We start from the raw sequence: 25,096 nt of genomic DNA, 5'->3' as shown, positions 1-25,096 counted from the left end.
TATCCTTCTCCTTTGTCAGCCTCTACTCTTCCTACTTTAGCTCTCATCTCTTGTCACGCTATACTATAAAATAACTCTCGTAGGAAGAGTACAGAGTACTCTGTACTTAAGTCATATCTGTTCCTCTTCCTAAATACTTTTTCAAACCTATTTCTCTCCACCCTTAAACACTTAAAGATCCTTTCCATCTCAAGACCTTCCCCCTTTATTGCTTCTTCTGTGTACAGAGCCCATAGTTTCCACCCCTGCTTTTAACTCACACACATTCCTCAGTTCCTAGCTTAAATATTGCTCCCTCAGGGATGACGTTCTGAATTCTTCAGACCCAAGGCAGGTTCCTTTATAGCACTTATCACATTTGTCAGTAATGAGTTGTTTGTGTGATTGAGTATCTTCTCCAGGTTGTAACTTACCCCGTTTTGTGCCCTTGTCTTCTTTTGGTGAGTGTCCAAGGTGAATGTAAGTTCTGTAAGGGTAGAGACCAGGTCTAGGGTTGTCTTGTTCATTGCTTTATCCCCAAAGCCTGGGAGAGAGCCTGAAGGCAGGCATTCAGTAAATACTTGTAGAACTCATGACCAAAGGTAAAATGAATATGGAAAAGGAGAAGGTAGAGACCCTTTCTTGTGCCATTTCAAGGTTGACGCTGTGATTTAAGAAGCTAACACAGAAGGTTGAATTCAGTCTCCGTGAAACCCAGAGCAGAGATCAGAGAACTCTTTGGATCCTCTCTGGAGTTACAACTGGAGAAAAAAGGGGAGAAAGGTAGAAAAGAAACAAAATTATACTTTGGAAACTGTTTAAGACTAGCTAGGTGGCACAAATGGTTTGTGCTTGGCAGCTAATCTAAAGGTTGGTGGTGGTGCCATGGAAGAAAGACCTGAGGGTCTGCTTCTGTAAAGATTAAAAACCAAACCCATTGAGTTGATTCTGACCTACGGGGTTTGTAAAGATTACAGCCAAGAAAACCTTATGGAACAATTCTACTCTGTGACACATGAGGTTGCCATAGGTTGGAATCAACTCGACGACATTTGGGTTATTTTGTTTGTTTTTTTAGTATTGAACCTACAACAGCTCTTACCTTGGCATTGTGTTTGAGTGTTATAATTTCAGCTTTTCTTGGAGAAGGAATTTGAAAAAATCAGGAAAAAGAATTTAGGATTTCTTCATTCTTAAAGTTTTAAGGAAAATAACCGGTGAAACCCTTGAATTGGGTGGACGAAGAGATTTTTCCATTTTTACAGATGGTTCTCATGTGCTGGGAAAATCGCCTGTATGATGCCATGATTTATGTCTACAACAGAGGGATGAACGAGTTTATTCGTCCCATGGAGGTAAGATAATTCCTAATTTGAAAACTTATTTAATATTGTCTATTTTTTCCCCCCCCAGTCTGCATTTGCTTTGAATACGTGCTGTTGTTTTCATCTGATCATTTCCTAATTTTTTGTAGATTTATTAAACTTTTACCCGTTTTAGCTTGGGGCTTTTATGTAGTCTTTAGTTTCATGTTTTTCTCACATTGTATTCTTTTTTATCTGCATAAGTAGGTAATTAAATCCCAGGGAACAATAGATAAATTTAAAAATAATGCTTGCTTGTTTGATTTTAGCTATTTTTTTTCCTCCTAAACTTTTTTGATATGCTAATAGCTTTTCCAAAAGGCACAAGAAATATGTTCCATGGCATAATTGTATATAATAACGTCCTACTGGGTAAAGCTATATGTAGATCTGTTCTGCTGGAGGAGGGGCCTGGAAATTGTGGGAGGTCATTATTTGTGGATTGCTAATTTCTTGCTTTTCCCAGCTCGAATTTGTAGTGTTCGTTATAATTCCTTATTCCCCTGGCCCTAGAAGAGAGCATTTAAAAAGTGTTTGGGTGTACTTTAAAAAGAACGAAACCCCATATCCATCTGGTTGTTTGCCTTAAGCTTGAAGACAGAATTGTGGACGCTGAGTTCCCCTAGCCCTTTGCATTGTTGCAGTGGGGAATGTTACGTGGCTCAGAAGGGCCTGGCAGAAGGCATCCAGCCAAGTTTTTTGCAGATTTAGTGACCATCCAGCACTGCCTTCAGTGTTGTAAAATCGGCAATCATTCTATGACATTTCAGGCTTCTTTAAGCACCTTTGGCATGGTAGGGTGACTATCCCTCTGTATTAGTCATCTAGTGCTGCAATGGCAGAAATACCACAAGTGGATGGCCTTAACAAACAGAAATTTATTCTCTCACAGTTTAGGAGGCTAGAAGACCAAATTCAGGGTGCCAGCTCTAGGGGAAGGCTTTCTGTCTTTGTTGGCTCCTCTTTATTGATGATATGAGGTCTTCTCCCTCTGGCCGATTCTGTCTTTTATCTCTCAAAAGAGATTGACTCAAAATACAGCCTAATCCTGTAGATTGTATCCTGCCTGCCTCTTTAACATAACTGCCTCTAATCTTGTCTCATTATCATCACAGAGTTTAGGATTTACAACACATAGTATAAGATCACAAAATGGTGGACAACCACACAGTACTGGGAATCATGGCCTAGCCAAGTTGACACAAATTTTGGGGGGACACAATTCAATCCACCACACCTTCTAATTCATAACTCCCTCAATTTCAGTTGGACCTCTCTTCTCTTGGCCATTTTCTAAAATGAATGGTGCATACTTCTTCTCCTGGTTTTCACCCTGGTTGTTTGTGTACCAGGTATTCTTACCAGGTATTCTTTATGCTTGAACATCTCAGCTGCTTTCTCGCTGGGATTCAGTACTTCCCTGAGGAAGACCTGTCAGCTGCCGCCTCATTGAGGCCCAGTACCTCCCTGGATGTGCAGAACGTTCTCTGTCCCGTTACTAAACCACAATGAGGAAGAGTTAATGCAATTTCTAGTTCCTTTCAAAATTTTTTTTTTCTTTTTCAAAATAACCACTGAAAACAGGTTCTAATTTGATGTATTCCACACTGGTAAAACGATTGCTGGGATTTCATTATTGCTGCTGTTGAAGTTTTTGTTTTATCTGTTTCCCCCTCCACGATCTGGTTTGCATTTGTACGTCTCAGGCGGAACATTGGGCTCTTGCAGTTGCCTTGTTTTGTGTTGAGAGTAGTTTTCAAGTTTAATGACTTTCAGCAGGAGCTTGGCGTTTGTTATTAAATATTTTTTTTTGGAGACTTTAGCAGTTGGAGGGTAGGTGCTCCTATAGTTTCTCTTACATTTCTCTGCCTATAAGAAAATCATTGTGCTTAAAAGTTTAGCTATTTTGGTACTTAAAAGAGGCCTAAATCAGGAGGGGCTGTTCCTGCCTTTTGAAAATTTCTAGATTTTCTAGAATGGGCGTGTCATCACATTTGAGATAACTACTAGAGCCCCTAAAATCTATTCCTCGTTCAAGTTTTGGCTGCCTCTGAGGTAAGAGTAATGCTTCGGTTACTGTTTTTTAAGAATGTAAAGCACTTTTAGGGACGTATAGGACACCTTACATACCAGAAATTATGATCTCAGCAAAGACCATCATCTGACTGGTGGTCATGAAACAGTTTCTTTCCATGAGGGAAGTGACAACAACGACCACGACAAGGACCGTTTCTCAGTGATCCTCCCCTGGGAGAACGGTACGTGTCCACACAAGAAGTTTTTATACCTAAGCTCCATAGCAAGTGACTATCTAACCAGGTCAGATAGGGGCAATTAATAGCTTAAGATTCTTGAGTATCTTTCTTAAAATATTACCCTTTGAAGTAACGGTGATTGTTTTCCTGTTAATTTTACCACAGAAACTTTTCAGAGTCATCGCCCCTCCGCTGAATGCAGGAAAGACCCTCACAGGTAACAGCTCTCTACGCTTTCCTTTTCTTTTTTTTCCTAAGGTGTTATTAAACATCATAAAATTCACTGATTTTATGTGTATAATCTGAATTTTGATAATTATATATAATCATATAACCACCAGCATAATCAAAGTGTGGAGCCCTGGTAGCACAGTGGTTAACAGCTCAGTTGCTAATCAAAAGGTCGACAGTTTGAATCCACCAGCCGCTTCTTGAAAACCTGATTTTTTTTTTTTTTTTTTAATAATGAAACTGTAGGAGAAAGTATGGTTCCTTCATACTGAAAAAGTTTCCCTGGTCCCTTTGTACAGTCCCCCTCCGGATAATCATTCATCTTTTTCGGCCACCAGAATGTTGCCTTTTCTAGAATTTCATGTAAATGGCATCATACCATATGTAATCTTTGGTGTTTGATTTCTTTTACTCAGCATAATGTTTTTTGAGGTTCATCCACATTGTTGTATATACTAAGATTTCATTCCTTTTTATTGCTGACTAGTATTCCATCGGTTGAATATGCAGCAGTCCTCATGATTTGTGGATTCTGTACTTGGAAATTCTCCTACTCTCTAAAATTTATTTGTACTCCCAGAATCAATACTTGTGGCAGTTTTGCAGCCAGTCGCAGACATGCATAGAGTGACGAAAAATTTGGGTTGTCCGACGTGCACATTCCTAGCTGAGGTGGAACGGGGTGACACTCGGCCTCTTGTGTCAGTTCTCTTACTGTAAGCCTGTGTCCTTCATGGTCTATTTAGTGCCATGGTTTTTCATTTTTGCATCTCTCACTGGTGATCTCACTGTTTAAAATGGCCCCCAAGCATGGCGCTAAAGTGCCGTCTAGTGTTCCTAAGTGCGAGAAGTCTATGACGTGCTTATGGAGAAAATACATGCGTTAGGTAAACATTCAGGCATAAGTTACAGTGCTATTGGCCATGAGTTCATGTTAATAAATCAACAGCACAGTACGTCTATAAAACCAACCAAAAAAAGCCAAACCCATTGCCATCGAGTCAATTCTGAATCATAGCAACCCTACAGGACAGAGTAGAACTGCCCCACAGGATTTCCAAGGAGCGCCTGATGGACTCGAACTGCCTACCTTTTGGTTAGCAGCCATAGCACTTAACCACTACGCCACCAGGGTGTCCACACCAATAAAGGAAGAGGAAATCCGTTGATCTATACATGAGGCTTCCCCAGAAAGGGCTAAAGTGACATCCATAGTGCATGATGAAACTATGGAAAAGATGGAACAGCGGCTAAATTTGTGGATTTAAAAGATGACAACCGATAAGAGAATAAAGTGTAGTGGACAGCATTTTTCTGAGAGCGAAAGCCAAAGAAATTTTTGGCTGTGTTACCCAAGATCAGAAAAATGTTAAACCCATCCCAGTTCGTATTTTATTATAAGGAAGTACTTACATATAATTAATTATAAGATATGTATATTATAAGGTTCTTTAAACAGACATACACACAAAAAAGGTTATGTATTGACTGGTTGATGAAAACGTGACTAGAGACTCACAGAAGCCTAAACGTGTATTCCCTCTCTGGGTAATCCTTCAGCATTTGCTAATTCAGTGATGATGGCACTTACCATGAATACTGAGAATTGTCTGGTGTGTAATTTATTCATCGATCAATGTGTATTTTAATGGCTTCCAGTTTTGGGCTATCCTGAATAATGCTGCTACAACATTTATAAACAAATTTTTATTTTATTAAACTCTTTATTTTGAGATAATTGTAGATCACATGCAGTTGTAAGAAATAATGCATAGAGATCCCATGTACTGTACCCAATGGTTCTCTACCCAGTGGTACTCTACCTGGTGGTACTCTACCCACCAGTACTCTCTCCAGTAGTTCCCTACCCAGTGGTCGTTTTCCCCTAATGATAGCATCTTGCAAGACTATGATACAATATTACCACCAGGATGTTGATGTTGATAAAGTCAGTATGTACAACAGTTCCGTCACTGAGAAGACCCTTCATGTTGCCCTTGCCCCTTATCCCTGGCCCTGGGCTGTGAACAAGTTTTTGTGTGGACATATAAGTATACTTGTCTTGAGTAAATACCTAGAATTGGAATGGCTGGCTTGTGTGCTAAATGTATATTTAACTTTCTAAAGTCCTGCCATATGGTTTTTCAAAACAGCTGTCCATTTTGCATATCCATCAGCAATATATGAAAGTTCCAGTTGCTCCACATCCTTGCAAACACTTGGTATTGTCAACTTTTTTAAACGTTAGCCATTCTAGTGGGTGTGTAGTGGTATCTCATTGTAATTTAAATTTTTATTTCCCTGATAGTTAATGATGTGTTGAACACCTTTTCCTGTGTTTGATGGACATTCACATATCTTCTTTTGTGAAGGGCTTGTCAAATCTTTAGCCCATTTTTTGTTCTTTGAGTTGTCTTCATATTATTGTTGTAAGAGTTATTCATGTATCCTGGGTGTGTCTTTTTTCAGTATTGTTTTACAAAAATTTTATCCCAGTCTGTGGCTTGCCTTTTTGGTTTTGGTTTCTTAACCGTAGCTTTTGAAAAGCCAACGTTTTTAATCTTCAGGCAGTCCATTTTCCTCATTTTTTCTTTTTTGGTTTAGGCTTTTAGTATTCTGCTTAGAAAATTCCTGTCCGTTTCAAATGTCATAAAGATTTTCTTTTAGAAATTTAATAATTTTAGTACTTGCATTTAGCTTATAATCCATTTTGAGTTAAATTTTTTAAATTTTATTGTGCTTTAGTTGAAAGTTTATGGCATAAATGAGTTTCTCATTCAAAAATTCGTATACAAATTGCTTTGCTAAGTTGGTTGCAATCCCCACAATGTGTCAGCACTCTCCCCCTTTCCCTTTCCACCCTGGGCTCCCTGTGTCCATTTTTCCAGTTTTCCTGTCCCTTCCTGTCTTTTCCCCTTTGCTTTTGGGCAGGTATTGCCCATTTGGTCTTGTATACTCAATTGAACTAAGAAGCACGTCTGGGATTTTCATGGATGTCTTTTTACTACTGATTTCTAATTTAATTTTATCATCATCAGAGAATATAGTCTATGATTCCAATGTTTTAAAATTTATTGAGACTTGTCTTATGGCCTCTGTCTTGGTAAACATACCATGTGCACTTGAAAAAAAAATGTATTCTGCTATTGTTGAATATAGTATATTATAAGGGAAACCCTGGTGGCATAGTGGTTAAGTGTTACGGCTGCCAACCAAAGGTTCAGCAGTTCGAATCCACCAGGCGCTCCTTGGAAACTCTGTGGGGGCAGTTCTACTCTGTCCTATAGGGTCACTGTTGTTCAATATAGTATATTATAGATACCAATTAAATCAGGATACTTGGTAATATTGTTCATATTTTCTTTGTCTTTGCTGATTTCTTTGTCTAGTAGTCTGTCAATTGCTTAGAGAGGGTTTTTAGAATCTCCAGTTACCTATTTCTTTCAGTTTTGCTTCATATATTTTGAAGCCTTATTGGGTACATGTACATTTATGGTTTGTTATGTCCTTTTATTGAATCGATACGTTCACCTTTATGAAGTGTCTCTATCTCTGGTAATATATATTGTTCTTAAATCTATTTTATCTGATACCGATATGGCTGCTGTGGCCTTTCTATGATTACTATTTGCGTGGTACATCTTTTCCCATGCATTCACTTTCAACCTATTTATTTCTTTAAGACCTGTCTCTTGTAGAGAGTGTTTTAGTTGGGCCTTGTTTTTAAATCCATTCTGACAATGTCTATCTTTTAATTGGAGTTTAGACCATTAATGTAATTGGTGATATGGTTGGGTTTGTGTCTACAATTTTACTTTTTGTTTCTACTCATCTCTTCTCTATGTTTTGTTCTTCTGTCCCTCCTATCGTTCTCTCTTTCTATTTGGTTATTTTAATATGCATTAGAATTCCGTTTTAATTTTCCTAGCTTTTTTGTTTTTTTGTTTGGTGCACGCATTATTTTTATAGTGGTTTCCCGCAGGGAGACAGCTCCAGTCTCAGTTCAGAGTTTTTCTCTTTGGCTAAGCTGCTTTGATTCTTTTTCACACATAGTAATTTAAGGATTAGTTAGGGATGTGGGCAGACAGTTTGGAGACCTCTCTGACTCCCTCTTGGGATTCCTCCGCTGTCTTCTACATTCATGATTTCCTGGCTTCACTTTTCTGGTTCCATAAGCCAGGAAGATTAGGGGTTTTTCACGTGCCCCCTTGTTGCTGCTGTGTGTGTGGCAGGGAGTGCACTTAGCCCAGGTGAAGGCCACAGAGAAGGAAAGCTCCCTGTACATCTGCCTATCTCTCCTCCCACAAGTGAGCGTCAACTCCCCACCAGGTTATGTATGCTTCTGTTCGACCTCTACGACCTTCAGGTAGCTTTTGTGTATCCAGGTTTTGTAGTTTTTTTCTCTAGGAGAGGGGGTGGGGGTCATTTTGTAGGGCTTAGTCCCTCATAAGATGGATTGACACAGTGGTCACAAGAATGGGCTCAAACATAGCAACGGTTGTGAGGATAGCGCAGGACCAGGCAGTGATTCATTCCGTGGTACCTGGGTTCTCTGTGAGTTGGAACCGACTGGATGGCACCTAACAACAGCAGTCCCTCAGACCTAGTAGCAGCCCTGAGCCTAATCTTTTTGAGACAGATTTGAAAATTGCTTTTAAAAAATATATGTAGCTGAAATGAAAGCAGAATATTGAAAATTCCAAATGGAATTGATAAGTTTTTGCTACAGAGAATCTTCTAAAAGAAAAAGATATTGGGGAGAGAAAAGGAGTAGAAAAGGGGTCAGATAAATACATATATAAGTTCAGTTCACTGTACATTTAATAAGCACCTACTGTGTGCCAGACACTGTGTTGGATAATAGGAATACAGAGATGAATAACATACTCCCTGCACTTAAGAAACAGTAGTGGAATAATGGAGAGATATATGTTAGATGGAGCCCTGGTGGCTCAGTGGTTAAGAGCTCAGCTGCTAACAAAAAGGTCGGCAGTTGGAATCCACCAGCCACTCCTTGGAAGCCCAGTGGGGCAGTTCTCCTCTGTCCTATAAGGTTGCTACGAGTCAGAATTGACTCAAAGGTTTGGCTGTTTTGGTTTTATATGTTAAATAAGTAAATTTAACTCTCTTAGGGATGTCATGAGCCAGATACATTCCGTCTGAGATTTATAACAGTAAGGGTCAATGAACATGAACCGTTTCTACCAGTAAAGTGATTGCCACAATGTATCATGCTAGTCGAGTTGGGTCAAACAATATTTGGAATTGATGCAAAATGTAATTGTTCATATTATTTTGAACAATTTTAGTTTATTTGCACTAATGACATCAAAGAGTTGAAGTGTTTTTGAAGGATTAGTGATAAAAGATTTACAATTGCTTGCTTTGTGTCCAATATTCATATACCAAAACGGGACACTTTAGCTTATCATCATCACCAACCACAGATCCCTGTAAACCTGCACACACCGTCAGAATTCCTGACCACTTCACCCATTACTGATGCTCCTACTCTATCCTAAATTGACTTTGATCCATTGGCCTAAATCTTGGTCTAATTATATCTCTGATTTTTTCAGTCAAACAGGCTTATGATTCTAAAATTGTATAACTTAGAAGAATAGAAACCAACAAACAAACAAGAAAATCAAACCCATTGCCGTCAAGTCAATTCCGACTCGTAGCGACCGTATAGGGCAGATTGGAACTGCTCCATATGGTTTCCAAGGAGCAGCTGGTGGATTCGAACTGCTGACTTTTTGTTTGGTAGCTGAGCTCTTAACTACTGTGCCACCAGGGCTCCAGAAGAATAGAAGGGACCCTCAAGTCATCTAGTATATATAAACCCCTTATCTGAGAACAATGACCTTTAGAGTACTGTAGGTGGTAAGAGTCCATGTTATGAATGAGATGAAATTATAGTTATGCCTTGTTGTTAGGTGCCATCAAGTTGTTTCTGACTCATAGCGACCCTAAGTACTACAGAACGAAACACCACCCGGTCCTGCACCATGCTCACAATTGTTGTTGTGCTTGAGCCCACTGTTGAAACCATTGTGTCAGTCCATCTCGTTCAGGACCTTCCTCTTTTTTGCTGACCCTCTACCAAGCATGATCTCCTTCTCCTCCAGGAACCAATCCCTCATGATAACATGTCCAAAGTATGTGAGACTTAGTCTCGCCATCCTTGCTTCTGTGGAGCATTCTGGTTGTTATGCCTTAATATTAATTGGCTATGTTTTTTTATGATCTGTAATTCCTTAACTTATCGCTTGCTCTATGCCTTCCCCCAGACCCACGCTAGTGGTTAAACCCCCAATACATAGATCTCTACCCTCAGGTCTGTTCCTTGAATAACTCATATTGATTTTAGGTCTATGAAAAGAATCTAATGGAAATTCTAAAAACAATAAAGTGGTCCTGTCTCATTTTTATGGTTATTTGGGAATATATTACCTCACCTTAAATGCAAAGTTTTATTTTTTGTTTCCATGTAATGATTCTATTTCTGAAAAGGTTTTGAGAGAGAATTGCTAAAGATCTTTCTATTTTAGATGAGCAAGTTGTTATGGGCAACAAGCTTCTTGTATATATTAGGTAAGAATTTTTACGTATTTGTCTGTGTGTATGTTCCTTCCATAATTCTTTTTTATATTCTTAGAGGTACTATCATCTCTTATTTACATAATGCTTTTCATTTTTGAAAATTTTTTCATGTAGGGCTGTTGTTCTCCATCCCTACCTGCTCAGGACATTTGGCAAATCCCTGGGTGGTACAGATGGTTAAACACTTGACTACTAATCAAAAAGTTTGTGGTTCAAACCCACCCAGAGGCACCTTGGAAGACAGGCCTGGCAATCTGCTTCCAAAAGGTCACAGCCTTGAAAACCCTATGGAGCAGTTCTCCTCTGCACACATGGGGTCACCTTGAGTTGGAATCGACTCAACATCAACTGGTTTTCGGTTTGGAGACATTTTTGGTTGTCACAGCTCGGGGTGGAGGATGCTGCTGAGCATCCTAAGTGCACTGGACAGCTCCCCACAGCAAAGAATTATCTGGTCCAAAATGTCAGTAGTCCTGAGGTTGGAAAAGCCCTGATGTGTAATATTTTACTGCTGACAGCTCAGTAGAGTATGTGTTATCTACACTTTTTATATAAGGGGACATGGTGTGCTTAAATCATGAAGAAGCTAGTGGCAGAGGCAAAACTGGAATGCTTGTCTTCTGACCCCTGGAGCAGAGCGTTTTCCAGTAGACTGTGTAGACTCAGGATTGAGCCCTGAGAGCACTTCCAGATAAACCGCTGCCTGGCTGGCAGCAAGCAGGCAGACAGGAAGGTGGCAGAACCCTAACAGAGCGTCATCTTCACTCCTGTGTAGGGTCAGAGTCAAACTTCAAGCCCTAGTTCACACTTGTTAATGTAGATTCTTTAGTGTAGACAAGTATATGTAGCAACGTTTTCCTAGTACTTTGTTATCTGTAGGAGCCTGGTGCTGCAGTGGTTAAGTGCTTGGCTGTTAACCGAAAGGTCTGCAGTTCGAACCCACCAGCACCTCCTTGGGAGAAAGATGTGGCAGTGTGCCTCCATAAAGACTAAAGCCTTAGAAACACTATGGGGCAGTTCTACTCTGTCCTATAGGGTCACTGCGAGTCAGACTTGACAGCAATGAGTTTGTTTGTTTTTCTAATGATCTGTACTTTAAACTCCTTAGAACATGCTTGCACCCACCTCTCTCTAACATTGAAAATGATAGTCTAGCTCAGAGAGGTTTAAAATCTCCCTTACCCCAAGATAGAAAAAACCAGAACATATTCAGAAGACATTTGTAATAATTCACCCCACAAGGGAAATCATTAGCCAATTTCTGATTTGGAAGCAAACCTGTGGAGTGAATTTCTCGTCATATCTCACTCTCCCTGAAGGCTGCCTGTTGTGATACTTTCCAGATGTTTCTTTGCCCAGCTAATCTTCCTCTCTAGTCTCCATTCTCAGAACCACTGGTTTAAAAGTCTCTGAGAACATCAGGCTATTAGGAGGTAAATCCTACTGTAATGGCACCACTGGGTTCTGTCTAGACTCTGGGTTTGGGACCTTTAGATAATCCGTCCTCATTCCTCCTTGCCCTTTAGTGTAGCTTAGGTTTTCCTTAGGAAAAATAAGAAGAAATAAAAGTTTCTACTCAGTCACAGGAAGTCTTACTTCACCACCAGCCCTGTCACCCACATTTTCTGACCCTGATATCTGACAAAAGCTGAGTTTGGTTAAGAATCAAACTGGTATCTAGGGTCTGGGAAGCCGTGTGTTACTGGGAGTTAACCCTTTGTAAGTCACAAAGTCTCTGTCCTCATTCTTTCCTTTTAGCTGTTGCCTAGCCGGTCGTGCTTATCCCCTTGGTGACATCCCTGAAGATCTTGTTCCCTTGGTTAAAAACCAGGTTCGTACTATTTTCACAGCATTTTTACTGTCACCTCCTGTTAAGGCGCCCTGGTGATACAATGGTTAAGCGCTTGGCTGTTAACTGAAAGGTCAGAGGTTCGAACCATCAGCCACTCTGAGAGAGAAGACCTGGCGATCTGCTCCCATAAAGATTTCAGCCTAGGAAACCCTATGGGGCAGTTCTACTCTGGCCTACAGGGTCGGTATGAGTCAGAATCGACTCGATGGCACATAACAACAACATACTTCTTATTAAGGTGCACTAAAAACAAATTCTAGTTGAGGATTACATATGGGCCAGGAGCTATAGGCTAATATCGGAGAGACCCTATACACCACAATCACTGAAGTCAGTAATTATAACTGGGACAGGTTTTAAGAGAGAACATATGACATAAACCAAAAAAAACAAACCCGCTGCTGTCGAGTCGATTCCGACTCATAGCGACCCTATAGGACAGAGGAGAACTGCCCCATAGGGTTTCCAAGGAGCACCTGGTGGATTTGAACTGCTGACCTTTTGGTTAACAGCTGTAGCACTTCACCACCAGGGTTTCCAACTTACGACATAAAAAAGAACCCACTGCCGTCGAGTCATAGTGGCCATTAAACTGAATTCAACCTGCCTTTATTTGTATATGTTATTTAATCCAAATTGGGATCATTACTTCAGCAAAATAGCTGTCAGGCAAGACTAAAAGGGGGAAATAACCACCATTTTTTTTGAACTTCAGGTTTTTGAATTTCTAATCCGTCTGCATTCAGCAGAAGCTTCCCCTGATGAAGAAATCTATCCCTATGTTCGGACTTTGCTGCATTTTGACACAAGAGAATTTCTAAACGTTTTGGCACTGGTAAGAAATAGTATGATTTTAAGATATTTTCCAAGGAGGCACCGTGAGCATTTTTTTTTAATAGAAAGAGAAGTAGTGATTCTTCTGCAAGTGCAGTCCTTCCGCCCTAACAGTCAAGATTTCAAATGTTTACTTTGGCTATGTCACCGACATTTACTTTCTCGTTCTTGATATCTGTCCCTCCTAACCCCAGTCCCTCAAGCATCGCCATGGAAAAATGCAGAAAGCAGGGTAGGTGTTATAAATTCTGTTTGATGTTGTAAATTATATTCCTTGACATACTAAACGTGGAAGACGGGCGTGAAGGAGACGAGGTGCTGCCGATAAGGGAAATGACTGGCATTGAAACGACGAAGCTTCCTGCTTAAAAGTCACCCTTTTGCATGTTTGATTAGTGATACATTGGGATGGCCAGATTTCTGTGAAGACACCCCTAGGGAATGATTAAATAAACTATGATATATCTTCTCAATTAAATAGCGTATAGCTGTTTTTTTAAAGAGTTTTTGATGACCCGGGAAATGCTTACTTTATAGTGTTTAATGGAAGGAGCAGGGTGACTCCACACACACACATGCATACACACTATTTGGAGGAAAAAAGACGGGAAGGAAGTAGACCTAAATATTAATAATCATTAATATTAATCATTAATATTGATATCACTGAGATTGGACAGATTTCCCTTATGAACACACACTACTTTTATAAATTTAATAACAATAAACTGCTAACAGCAACAGCAAGTTAAGTAGCTATGAGAAGATTGAGCTTCAAATTATAGTTTAAATTATTTTAATTTGAAAATCTGACTTCAGAGTAGTAACTTGAATTGTGTCGAAAGAAGGGAAAAGAAACTTAGAATTGGAAGTCAGGTCTAGTTGTTTAGACATACAGAGGAAAACATAAGGATACTTGGAGCCTGGCATGTGGGAATAAAGGATAGGAAATGGTAGGTAGAGTCAAAAAGAATGGTAGAGAGCAGCAAAGAATTGTACCTGATTTCCATTTTTTAATGACCCATGATAGCACTGAACATTTTTTGGAAGTTATGCTGATAGCTGATGTTTGAATTATGATACTGGGATTTATAGTAAAATTCAAAACTGTCTCTCTCTGAAGTCATTCATTGCTTGACGAACATTCAAGTACCCGTACGTCCCAAGCATTCTGCTAACTGGGGACTGCAACTTTGGCTGAAGGGTGTACAGACTTATGAAGTAAGTGATCATAGCACAGTGTAGTATATGCCATAGGGGACCTGCAGGATACTACGGGAACACTTTGGAGGGTATCTGACGAAGAGCCAGGAAAGGTTTCTTGGATGAAATGGTGTACAGGCTGAGTCTTAAAGGATGGATAAGTAAAAGACAGATAGGTGAAGGGTAGGAAAAATATCCTAGACAGAAGGAGAGAATATGTAAAAAGGCCTGGAAACCAGACAGCAATGCGTGTTTAAGGAATTGAGAAAAAATCAGTATGGTGTTAGCTGTTAGTTTTTGTCAGTGCTCATGCTCTGGATGGGGAAGTTTCTTTGCTTCTAGTCACAGCTTGCTGAGAGTTTTCATCAGGAATAGGTGTTGGGTTTTGTCAGATTTTTTTTTTTTTTATTAAAATGATTATATGGTTCTTCTTTTTTAGTTTGTTAGTATGGTGAATTACCTTGATTGATTTTGGAACATTAAACAAGCCTTGCATTCTGAGATAAACCCCACTTGGTCATGATGTATTATCCTTTTCATATATTTTTAGATTCAGTTTGCTAAAAAGGAATGTCCATCAGTTACAGTGGTCTGTATTTTTCTTGTAATGTTTTTGTTTAGTTTTGGTGTCAGGGTAATGCTGATGTTGTAGGACGAGCTGAGATGTGTTACCTCCTCTTCAGTTATCTGGAAGTTTGTGAAAAATAGTTATTATTATTCCTAAAATCATCAGTAGAATTCACCAGTAAAGCCATCTAGTCTGGAGTTTTCTTTATGGGAAGATTCTTAAACTGCAGATTTTAGTTAATAGATACAGGAATATTCAGAGTTTCTGTTTCTTCTTGAATGAGTTTGATAGTTTGTATCTTTAAAAAAAATTTTATCCATTTCATCTAAGTTGTCAAATTTATTGGCAAAATTTGTTTATAATATCCTCATGCTATCCTTTTAATATCTGTAGAATCTCTAGTGATGTCACCTCTTTTTCCTGATAATGGTACTCCGTGTCTTCTCTCCTTTTTATCCTGATAAACCTGGCTAGAAGTTCATCAATTTTATTCATCTTCTTAAAGAACCAGATTTTTTATTTCAATGATTTTCTCTATTCTTCCCCCCCCACCCCCGTTTCAGTGGTTTTCATTCTGATCTTTATTATTTCCTTCCCTGCTTACTTTCAGTTTATTTTTGCTCATTGTTGACTATATTCTTCAGAGGGAAGCTGAGGTCACTGTTTTGAGGCTTTTCTTTTTAATATAGGTGTTTAGTGCTATCAATTTTCCTCTAAGCACTGCTTTAGTGTCAAGCCACAATTTTGTTTTTATTCCATTTGAAATATTTTCTGATTTTGTTATTGATTTCTTCTTTGTCCCATGGGTTATTTTGAAGTGTATTATTTAGTTTCCAAATATTTGAGGATTTTCCAGAGATTTTTCTTTTACTAATTTCCAGTTTAATTTCTTCATAGTCAGGAAATATATGTTGTATGCCTTGAATCATTCTAAATTTACTGAGACTTGTTTTATGGCCCAGGAAAATGATCTATCTTGGTAAAGGTTCCAAAATATACTTGAGAAGAATATGCATCCTGATCTTGTTGGATGGAGTGTTCTTTAAATGTCAATTAGCTGATTTCTACTACTTGTTCCATCAGTTTTCGAGAGAAATGAATTGTTGATTTGTCTATTTTCTCTGTTCCATTATGTTGTATTTTATCTTCAGAAACTCCTATCATTTGTATGTTGGATCTTCTCTATCTTCTATATTTATAACCTTTTATCTAGTCTCTTTAACTTCTTTATTTCAATTTCATTTTCTTGATTCTTTTCATTTACGTTCTCCGTTTTTCTTACTGCGCTTTTGGTTTCAGCTTTTCTTTCTTGGGTGCCGTGTAATCCTGTCTTCATTTCTGATCTGAGATGACTTTGTCTTTTCTTCACTCTTTTTTTTTCCTGAGTTCAACCAGGTCTTATTTCATATCTTCCTGTTCATATTTTTTCTGAATTCTTAAATTTCTGGTTTGTGGTATTCCTTTATATTTATAATTGTTTAAATAATTTTTAATACATGTTCGGATAATGGTATAGTTTACCTCTATTTTATAGATAGTTTTTGTTTTACTTTATTCTGGCATGTCTTCATCTGCTGAAAAGTTTTTATTCTCATTTTCTGTGTTGGATTTTTCTGGAGTAGCAATAGCAGATGATCTTACTGGAAGGAGGGAGAAAATGACTTACTAGTTTTCCTAGTTCAAAGGTACCTTCTAATTTTACTACAGTAAAGTACAGTTTCTTAAATATGACACGGTGGTTAAGAGTTCAGCTGTTAATTAAAAGGTCAGCAATTCAAATCTACCAGCTGTTTCTTGGAAACCGTATGGGGCAGTTCTACTCTGTCCTATAGGGTTGCTATGAGTCAGAATCGACTCAACAGCAAGGGGTTTAGTTTTTGGTTTTTTTAATCATCTTCTCGTTCTTTGACATTATCTTGTTTTAGTAGGAACTTTATCTTGATCCATTTCTTTCTTTACCATAAACCTTTACCACTAACCCTCCAAGGAGTATCTCCCTATTCCCAAGGTACCTCCCTCTATCCCAAAAACCATGTCTTACCAACCCTACTACCTCTGATCCAAACTTTCCTGACCCCCTCCTTTTCTCTCCCTAACAGCCAGTGCTCTGATCTACCAGGTCTTAGATCTGATCTCAGTATTTCCTCACACAGGGTGAATCTCTCTTTTCTTCTGGAGATGAATTCTATTTGATATTATGGTTTTCTGCTACCACTAGAAACTTCTCACATCCTGCTTTCTTCTACCTTATCCCATCTTGACTTCTCTTTTGTGTTAGGGGCTTTGGAGCAAACTCTGCTAATTTGGGATGTTTATTTTCCCACTTACATGTAAGTTAAAAGTTTTAGGTATTTGTCATCCTCCTACTTTTTCCATTATCATGGATTGTGGGTGATTCTATTTGTTCTTTTTTATTATACTGGGGCCTTTTTTGAGGGGTGCGTGAAAATATTAGGACAGTGGCTCACAAACTACAGCCAGTGGACAAAATCCAGCCCTGTTTGACCTCTGCAAGCCAACAATGGTTTTTACATTTTTAAAAAGTTGTAAAAAAAGTAAATAGAAAGAAGAGAATGTAACAGAGACCACATGCAGCCTGCAAAGCCTGAAATATTTACTGTCTGGCCCTTTACAGAACAAGTTTGTGACCCTGGATTACGATTTAACTGAGTATTGTGTGGTGGTTAAGAGCTACGAATGCTAGCCAAAGGTCAGCAGTTTGAATCCACCAGCCACTCCTTGGGAACCCTGTGGGGCAGTTCTCCTCTGTCCTGTAGGGTTGCTATGAGTCACAATTAACTTGACGGCAAGGGGTGGCTTTATGCCACAAAGACCCCATAATAATTTTTAAGAGACTACAGAAAAAAGATTTTGTGACCGAATTCACAGATGACATTGAACTTGTGTATCTAAAACTCTGTTTCTCCATTAGGACACCTCTGCATATTTTTCTCTAACAAGCTTTGTGTGATCAGAAGCATCATTGCGGAATGATTATGTTCTAACAAAGATGTGCCATGTGGTGGCAGTTGTTAACTAGACCAAAATATGTCATTGTGTGTATCATAATATTCACATTGTGGTATAATACCACTTAATCATGCTTATTGAAACAAGCTTTCAAGATCTGTTTCAAAGCAGTGAATACATGTTGCCAAAAGGAAAATGGGTAGGAAAATTATTTTATTACTTGCTGTCACTGCTCTAGTTGTAAAAATGCATATGTTAATTCTCCATGGCTTCGTACTTTATTTGAACAGACCTTTTATTAGCAGGTGGTGCCTTCTATTTGTGCCTGTGGAGTGACATCTCACTTTGGCAGCCGTGTGTGTGTGTGTGTGTGTGTGTTATAAACTAGAAGATAGAGCTGAGATACTTTCTAAGCCAACTACCTGTCATATTTCACCCATTTAAATGTCAGAATTTCTTCTCTCGAAGCACTTCCAGATTAAGAATTCCTAGTTTCCTTGGTAACTCATTTCAGTGTTTCTCAACTAGCTAGCAGCCAATCAGTCTAGTTAAAGAGAAAGATTTTTAAAATTTTTTTCCATTTTTGTCTGTCAATAATCAAACTAGACAATTCAACGGTTGTTTAAGTGCCTACTGTGTGCCAGACAGGAGAAAGAAGGGAGGGGCGTGCTAATAAGAAACAGCACAAGCCAAGAAAGCTGCCTTGGAAGACGCTGGAGGAGTTGATATGAATGTAATTGTGATGTAGCCTTGAAAGTTCCTGGCTATGAAACTCCTTTTTTGTCCATTTGAACTATAAGCAGTCCATTTTCTTGTTACAGGAAAAAGCAGTAAATGATTACTATGTGGATTTCAGGCATTTCTCAGGGCTGCATGTGCTAAGCAAAAGCCATAGGAAAGACCTCTGAGCCTTTAATCATTTTTTTTACTCACGAAATATTTTTTATTTCAATTCTTGATAATGGATAAAATTTGAGCTCCCTTCCTGTGTGCGTCCGAGGGGCAGTAGTGATTCTTGTGATACGCTGCTATTGTGTGCTGACTGCCGGACAGAAGCCAGTGCCATCGTTTACTCCAGCACAGCTTCTATCCAGAATACACCTGCTGTCCTGGAACAGGCACAGAGAATAAAAGGTGCTTTATTTGGCAGCGTTTTTTAAAATAGGATACCTATTCTTCGTAAGTAGGCTTAAGAAACTTTAACAGTTTGACAGTTTTACCATTTCAGTTTTTAAAAATACCTGTCTTTGAATATCCCTTTTTTTAGTTGTCATGGAACTCATGAGGATTCTTTTTCATGACAGTTCAGCGACTGGATTTCAGTTCTCCTTTCCAAATATGTAGACTGAATGGCTGAGCATGGGGTTTTCCATCCTTCTCCCAAATTGCCTCCTGCCATTCATGTTCCTTCTCTTTTTCTTTGACTTCCTTTCACAGATCACTTTTTGGTTGTATGATAACCACTCACTTTCTATACTTCTGATCTACTTTTAAGTCTCTGAGTAGCATGCAGTGTTAAATGCTGTAGCTTTCTGCTTAACTCACTAGAAATAACTCATCGTTAAAGGTGTATAAGGAAAAACCTGATGAGCAGTGATTATCTTATTTAAGAATTTACTTGGATTTTATGAACAATAATACCTCGTTTCCTTCTAAAATTTGCAAATAATAATTTTTTAAATTTCTTCCTTTCAGACCTTTGAAGATTTTAAAAATGACAAGCAAGCTGTAGAATATCAGCAGCGAATTGTGGATATTTTGTTGAAGGTAAGTATTCGAGGAACACACGCTGCAGTGATGTTTATACGCAGAAAACTGAATGATTTGACACCATGTCCTAAAATACCCTTGTTTACCGAAGTGATGTGTTGCAGTCGTATTTTACAATTTGATTATGGTGCCTTTGTCCCCGAGTGCTGAATGGAGTGCTAATCGTTCATTCAGAAGACGTTGAACGTAGCTCAGCTTGATGCAGGACACAGGGTACCACTCTTGAGAAAAGCACATTATGATAATTGCTATATTAGTGGGATTACATGCAATAATAGCGACTGACTTCAGAGTGCTTTAGGAAAATCCTGAACCTGAAGAATCTTCTCCTGTCACATACCAGCATCCCTGAGCTGCTAAGGCAGCGCCATGGTGTTACCATGGTGACACTGAGGCATGATGGGAGACCCCAGAGATGACCATCCTGGTCTGAATCTAACTGTATTCAGCACGCAGCTGTTCTGAGATCTGTGCTGTTGCTAGTGAACAAGTACAGAGACAGGCTCTTTTCCTTTCCACCTGCACAGCTTCAATCAGGCCAGCTTCTGCTCGTAGCTAAAAGCTCAGATTGTTCTTTCTGTTCATTTGGCTGTGAAATGGAAGTTTCTTCTCCTTAATGACTTTTACTTTGGACAAAAGCTGACTTTTGATTAAAGGGACCGCAAGCTAGGAAGACATTTTTTGGAAACCAAAATTAAAAATTGTACATGACATTAAGGTATTACATTTTTGATAGTTCTTTATAATTTTCAAAGCATGTTTATATACATTATCTCATTTGAACTGCCTATTAACCTTGTAAGATAAGCAATGATAAATATGAGAATAAACCCAAAAAAAAAAAAAGTAAACCCATAGCTGTCGAGTCAATTCTGACTCATAGCGACCCAATGGGACAGAGTAGAACTGCCTCATAGGGTTTCCAAGGAGTGCCTGGTGGATTCAAACTGCTGACTTTTTGGTTAGCAGCCCTAGCACTTAACCACCATGCCCCAGGCTTTCCTCAGCCATAAGTTATTGAATTTCCCTGACCTCCTCTTTATGACTATGCCCTTTGTGTGGGTTTTCTTTCAGCCCCTCAGGCCTTTTCTTTCCCTTTCTCTACCCTTTTTGTAAGACGTAATCCTTTCGTTACCATTACTATAATGGTGTAGCAGCCACTCTGGTGGCGCGGTGGTTAAGAGCCCCCACAATAAATTACCATAGATTTCATTGGCACACTGTTATACCGCACATTGGTGGCGCCAGAGTGCCACTAGCCTTATTGCTGGATTGTGTTACCAGATCATATTTCTCAAAATCCATATAAACCAAACCCATTGCTGCCAAGTCAGTTCCAACTCATAGCGACCCTATAGGACAGAGTTGAACGCCTCACAGGGTTTCCAAAGAGCGGCTAGTGGATTTGAACTGCTGATGTGTATTTTGGTTAACAGCCGTAGCACTTAACCACTGCACAACCAGGACTCCAAATTCGTATTACCAAACAAAAATGTAAACACACTCAACTAGTGAGCATGCATTCCAATACTGAAAACATATGCCATCAAAAAAAATTTTTTAAATAAAAATTGGTAACAGGTTTTTACTCAGATATCTTCCATGAGAAACTCTTTTTGAAGTCTCCCCCACACTGCAGTTTTGATTAGTTTCCTTTCTCTATTAACACTGGATGCTACACTTAGCACAAACTCTATTGCAATTGCCTACATGTCTCTTCTCTTCCCTGGGCTTGAGCTTCTTGAAGGTAGAGACTATAAGGATTTATTTTCTTTCTTTTTTTTTTTTAAGTCATTGTTTTAACATGCCCAGAACTTAGCACATTGCCTAGGACCTAGTAGATGTTCAGGAAATGTTTGCAAGTTGATTAAATTTGAATTTAAAGCTATACTAAATTGCAAGAATGACTTACATGAAAAGGCTAAAACTCCAAACCAACCAAACATGTTGCCATTAAGTCAATTCCGACTGATAGCTACCATGTAGGACAGAGTAGAGCTGCCCTGTAGGGTTTCCAAGGAGCACCTGGTGGATTCGAACTGCCGACCATTTGGATAGCAGCTGTAGCACTTAACCACTACTCTACCAGGGTTTCCAGAGCTCCATAAAGTACTTATACTATTACTGTTGGCGAATTGGTACTTTTGTTATTTTAATAGCATTTACGTTGGGCCAGTGAAGAATGAGCTTTTGGGATTATTGTCTCGTTTCTGGTGATAGAGTTGCATTAATTTGTTGAAGTGTAGTTTTAAAGGAGCCAGTGACAGTAGGATATAGACAGTGACCAGTGAACGGGTGATCAAACCCAAGGACATCAAACTGCGGACATTAGTGTGCTGAGTAGCTGCAGATATGGAGGTGAAAAAGCAGTTAACTTTTTACTTTGTACAAGATTACCCGGAAACTTTTTACGCAGGGCCTCTGAGATTGGTCAGAGAGAGGAAATGGAGAGGGAAACCAGAATTTCTGGAATGAAAACTAATTAGACACTTGCTGAGGTAGCAAGGGCATTGACTGTGAGGTAGAACTAATTTCACAAAAGGTGCATCTAGGCTCAGACAGTTAGGTTTATACTTTTCAAACGAGGGAAATGGCTGAAGGCAGAGAAGAGTACTAGCTGGGCCCCAAGAGTTGAGTCCTAGGAAAGGGACCTGCACGCTGAAAGAGAGTGGTGACGGGGGATGTCTTCAAGCTAGCAAAACTTTTTGAATATTATAAATTGGAATTTAGATATAACTAAAAATATATTTTACAACTTGAACTATCTTCATACTTTAAAACCAAACCAAACCCACGGCCGTTGAGTTGATTCTAACTCATAGCGACCCTACTGGACAGAGTAGAATGGCCCACTAGGATTTACAAGGTTGTAAATCTTTGTGGGAGTAGACTGCCACGTCTTTCTCCCGAGGAGCAGCTGGTGGATTTGAGCCACTAACCTTTCAGTTAGCAGCCAGCAGCCGAGTGCCTCAACCACTGTGCCACTAGGGTCCCCTCCTCATACTCTACCCACTGCCGTCGAGTCGATTCCAACTCATAGCAACCCTGTAGACTGCCCCATAGAGTTTCCAAGGAGCGCCTGACAGATTTGAACTGCAGACCTCTTGGTTAGCAGCTGTAGCACTTAACCACTCTGCCATCAGGGTTTCCCCCTCATACTCTAAAAAAAACTAGTAATGATTAATTATGTACATGAACAGGCTGTGACTGGTGGACTCAAAGCAGCAAGGGTAAGAAGAGAAAGGGATACACTGCTAGCAAACTTAAGAAAAGCTAGGTCCTAGGGAACATTTTATAATAGGAGAAACCTTACACTTTATATTTGAATGAAGGTTGGAAGGAGCGAACTTAAGACTTTTTAGTAGATGGGACAGGGTGGTATATTCTAATTTGTTGTAGGGTTGCCCGCCATAAATTCAGCTAGTCCAAAACAACATGTAAACTTCCCTCTCAGACTTCTGCCTTCTGTCTCTTTGTTAATGGTGTCATCATCCCACCTGCCAGTCAGGCTCAAAGTCCGCCATGTTTTTTTCCTCCTTCACCCATGTATTTCTGCACATGAGTGCTTTCCTGTCCCTCCTGCTCTGCGGTGTCCTCCTGCCTGCTCCTCCCTGCATTTTCATGGTCTCTCTCCTGGCTCAGAACCCTTTGTCTCTCTCCTGGACCCCTGCAGTCATTTGTGTCCTCGTTGCCCTGCCTTCTATGTCTTTCTTCTGTTACTTTATCCTGTACCTGCTGACAGGATGGTTTCCCTAAGCATACTGCTGGTCCTGAGCAATCTCTTGGCTGAGCACAATGGAGTGAGTGTGTAGCTCCCAGTGAATGTATAGAATTGGTAGCTTCCCAGATTTCTCTGGAATAGATCCCAGATTCCCTATGATGACATTCAAGGCCTTAATCTTCCCTTTCAGTCTGCTTTGTTCTTCCTCGTGCTGCTGGGTCCTAATGAAACTCATCGTCCCCCAAACAGATGGGTCCTTTTCCATGGCCATGCTTCTGTTCACACTCTTCCCTCTGCCTGGGTCACCCTCTTTTCTCACATTTCCCCCGTCAGAGATTATCGTGGGCTTTATACCGTAGCTTACAAGGTGTTTTTCTCATTTCCATTCAAATACCCTCTTCAACCGGCTGAACTAACTTTTCTCCCACTGCGTTTCTGTAGTCATTTGTGCCTTTATTATGGCGCTAATCAATTATGCTGTTATTTAACACTTGCTTATCTGTCTCATCATTTCTTCTAGTTCGTAATTCCCTCAAAGATAGCTACCCCAGCGTCTTATATATATAATATATATAACAGGTGCTCAGGAAAGAAGAGCTGACTTATAGTAAAGGAATGATTGTGATTCGATAGCTGTGTGTGACGGTAAAAAACTCATTTTTCAAAACCATTTGTTGAATGAAGCCATGCACTCCATTGATGCCTGGAATAGCGACCTTCATTCTGGGATACCTTGACTCTGAGGTTACCTTACTTTTAAACCCCAAAGCCACCTGCTTCCTCCTATGTTGATGGACCTGTTTTAGTCGGCCCATTTCCGTATCCTAGGTCAAGGATTCTCTTAAGAATTTCTGAGGGAAACATGATTAATGTTTCTTTGAAATCCTACATTCACCTCTCTCACAATTCAGTTCTCATCCAAGTTGTGCCTAGAAGTACCCCAAAAATCATTAAGACGTTTTCCTTTCAGAACCTGCAAGTACTTGTGTTTCTTTTCTAAATGATATTAAACTCAGTTGTGCAGTTGATGAAAGAACCTTTTCATGGGCCTTCAGTAATGAGGCTTTCCTCTCCCTCTAATTGTATATTTTTTCGTGTATCAAACCAGGTGTTGTGTTGAATAAATGGCCTCTTTGTTTTTTCATCAGGTTATGGTGGAGAACTCAGATTTTACTCCCTCACAAGTAGGGTGTCTGTTTACGTTCCTTGCCCGCCAGCTTGCAAAACCTGACAATACACTGTTTGTGAACAGAACCCTCTTTGACCAGGTAAGTGTCTTTAACGATGAGCTTGACCAGGTAAGTGTCTTTAACAATGAGCACCAGAATTACTTTTCTTCTGTTCACTGTTCATACAAAAATTCACTGGATTAGCATGATAGACTACTGGGTAAGTGTCTTAGCAAGGGGAGGCCTGTCGAGGTTTCAGTTTGGATCTAAACTAGTTTTTTTTCCCAATGATGTGTTCTGGGTGGTATGACTTTGCCTAGTAACCCAGTGTCATGGGAGTACAGTTTGTGGAGACTGGTTTCCAGAGGTTCTCTTTTGTCAATTCTTCTGTTGCTCTGAATTGCCTAGAATTCTTTACTCAGGATTTTCCAATTCAAGATTCGCCCACCTTTCCGATAGTAAGACCTTGATGATGATCATCAGGAGGAGAGGTTGCTTTTGGAAGATTTGAAGTTACTCACAAATGACTTTGACTCTGCTGGTGTCTCCTGCGTTTCTGTAGGTGGTAAAGAAA

At 39.5% G+C, this 25,096-nt stretch overlaps 1 protein-coding gene and 1 non-coding gene across 17 annotated transcripts in view; both read left to right on the top strand.

Annotated features, from left to right (window-relative positions):
- VPS8 (VPS8 subunit of CORVET complex) overlaps positions 1–25,096 on the top strand; it is a 275,359-nt gene that overhangs the window by 138,076 nt on the left and 112,187 nt on the right. For all 16 annotated transcript variants that reach the window (XM_049881052.1, XM_049881032.1, XM_049881060.1 and 13 more), the window contains 7 exons: positions 1,245–1,334; positions 3,764–3,815; positions 10,384–10,426; positions 12,194–12,266; positions 13,003–13,122; positions 19,558–19,629; positions 24,502–24,621. In XM_049881052.1, coding sequence (XP_049737009.1) covers positions 1,245–1,334; positions 3,764–3,815; positions 10,384–10,426; positions 12,194–12,266; positions 13,003–13,122; positions 19,558–19,629; positions 24,502–24,621 — 570 coding nt within the window. The remainder of the gene's footprint in view (positions 1–1,244; positions 1,335–3,763; positions 3,816–10,383; positions 10,427–12,193; positions 12,267–13,002; positions 13,123–19,557; positions 19,630–24,501; positions 24,622–25,096) is intronic.
- On the top strand, positions 624–742 carry LOC126058008 (small nucleolar RNA SNORA26). Its single transcript, XR_007513045.1, has one exon. It is a non-coding gene; the product is annotated as a small nucleolar RNA SNORA26 (small nucleolar RNA).

Source organism: Elephas maximus, chromosome 1 (genome assembly GCF_024166365.1).
Source record: "Elephas maximus indicus isolate mEleMax1 chromosome 1, mEleMax1 primary haplotype, whole genome shotgun sequence".
Classification (NCBI taxonomy): domain Eukaryota; kingdom Metazoa; phylum Chordata; class Mammalia; order Proboscidea; family Elephantidae; genus Elephas; species Elephas maximus.
This window is presented reverse-complemented; position numbering and strand designations above follow the sequence as displayed.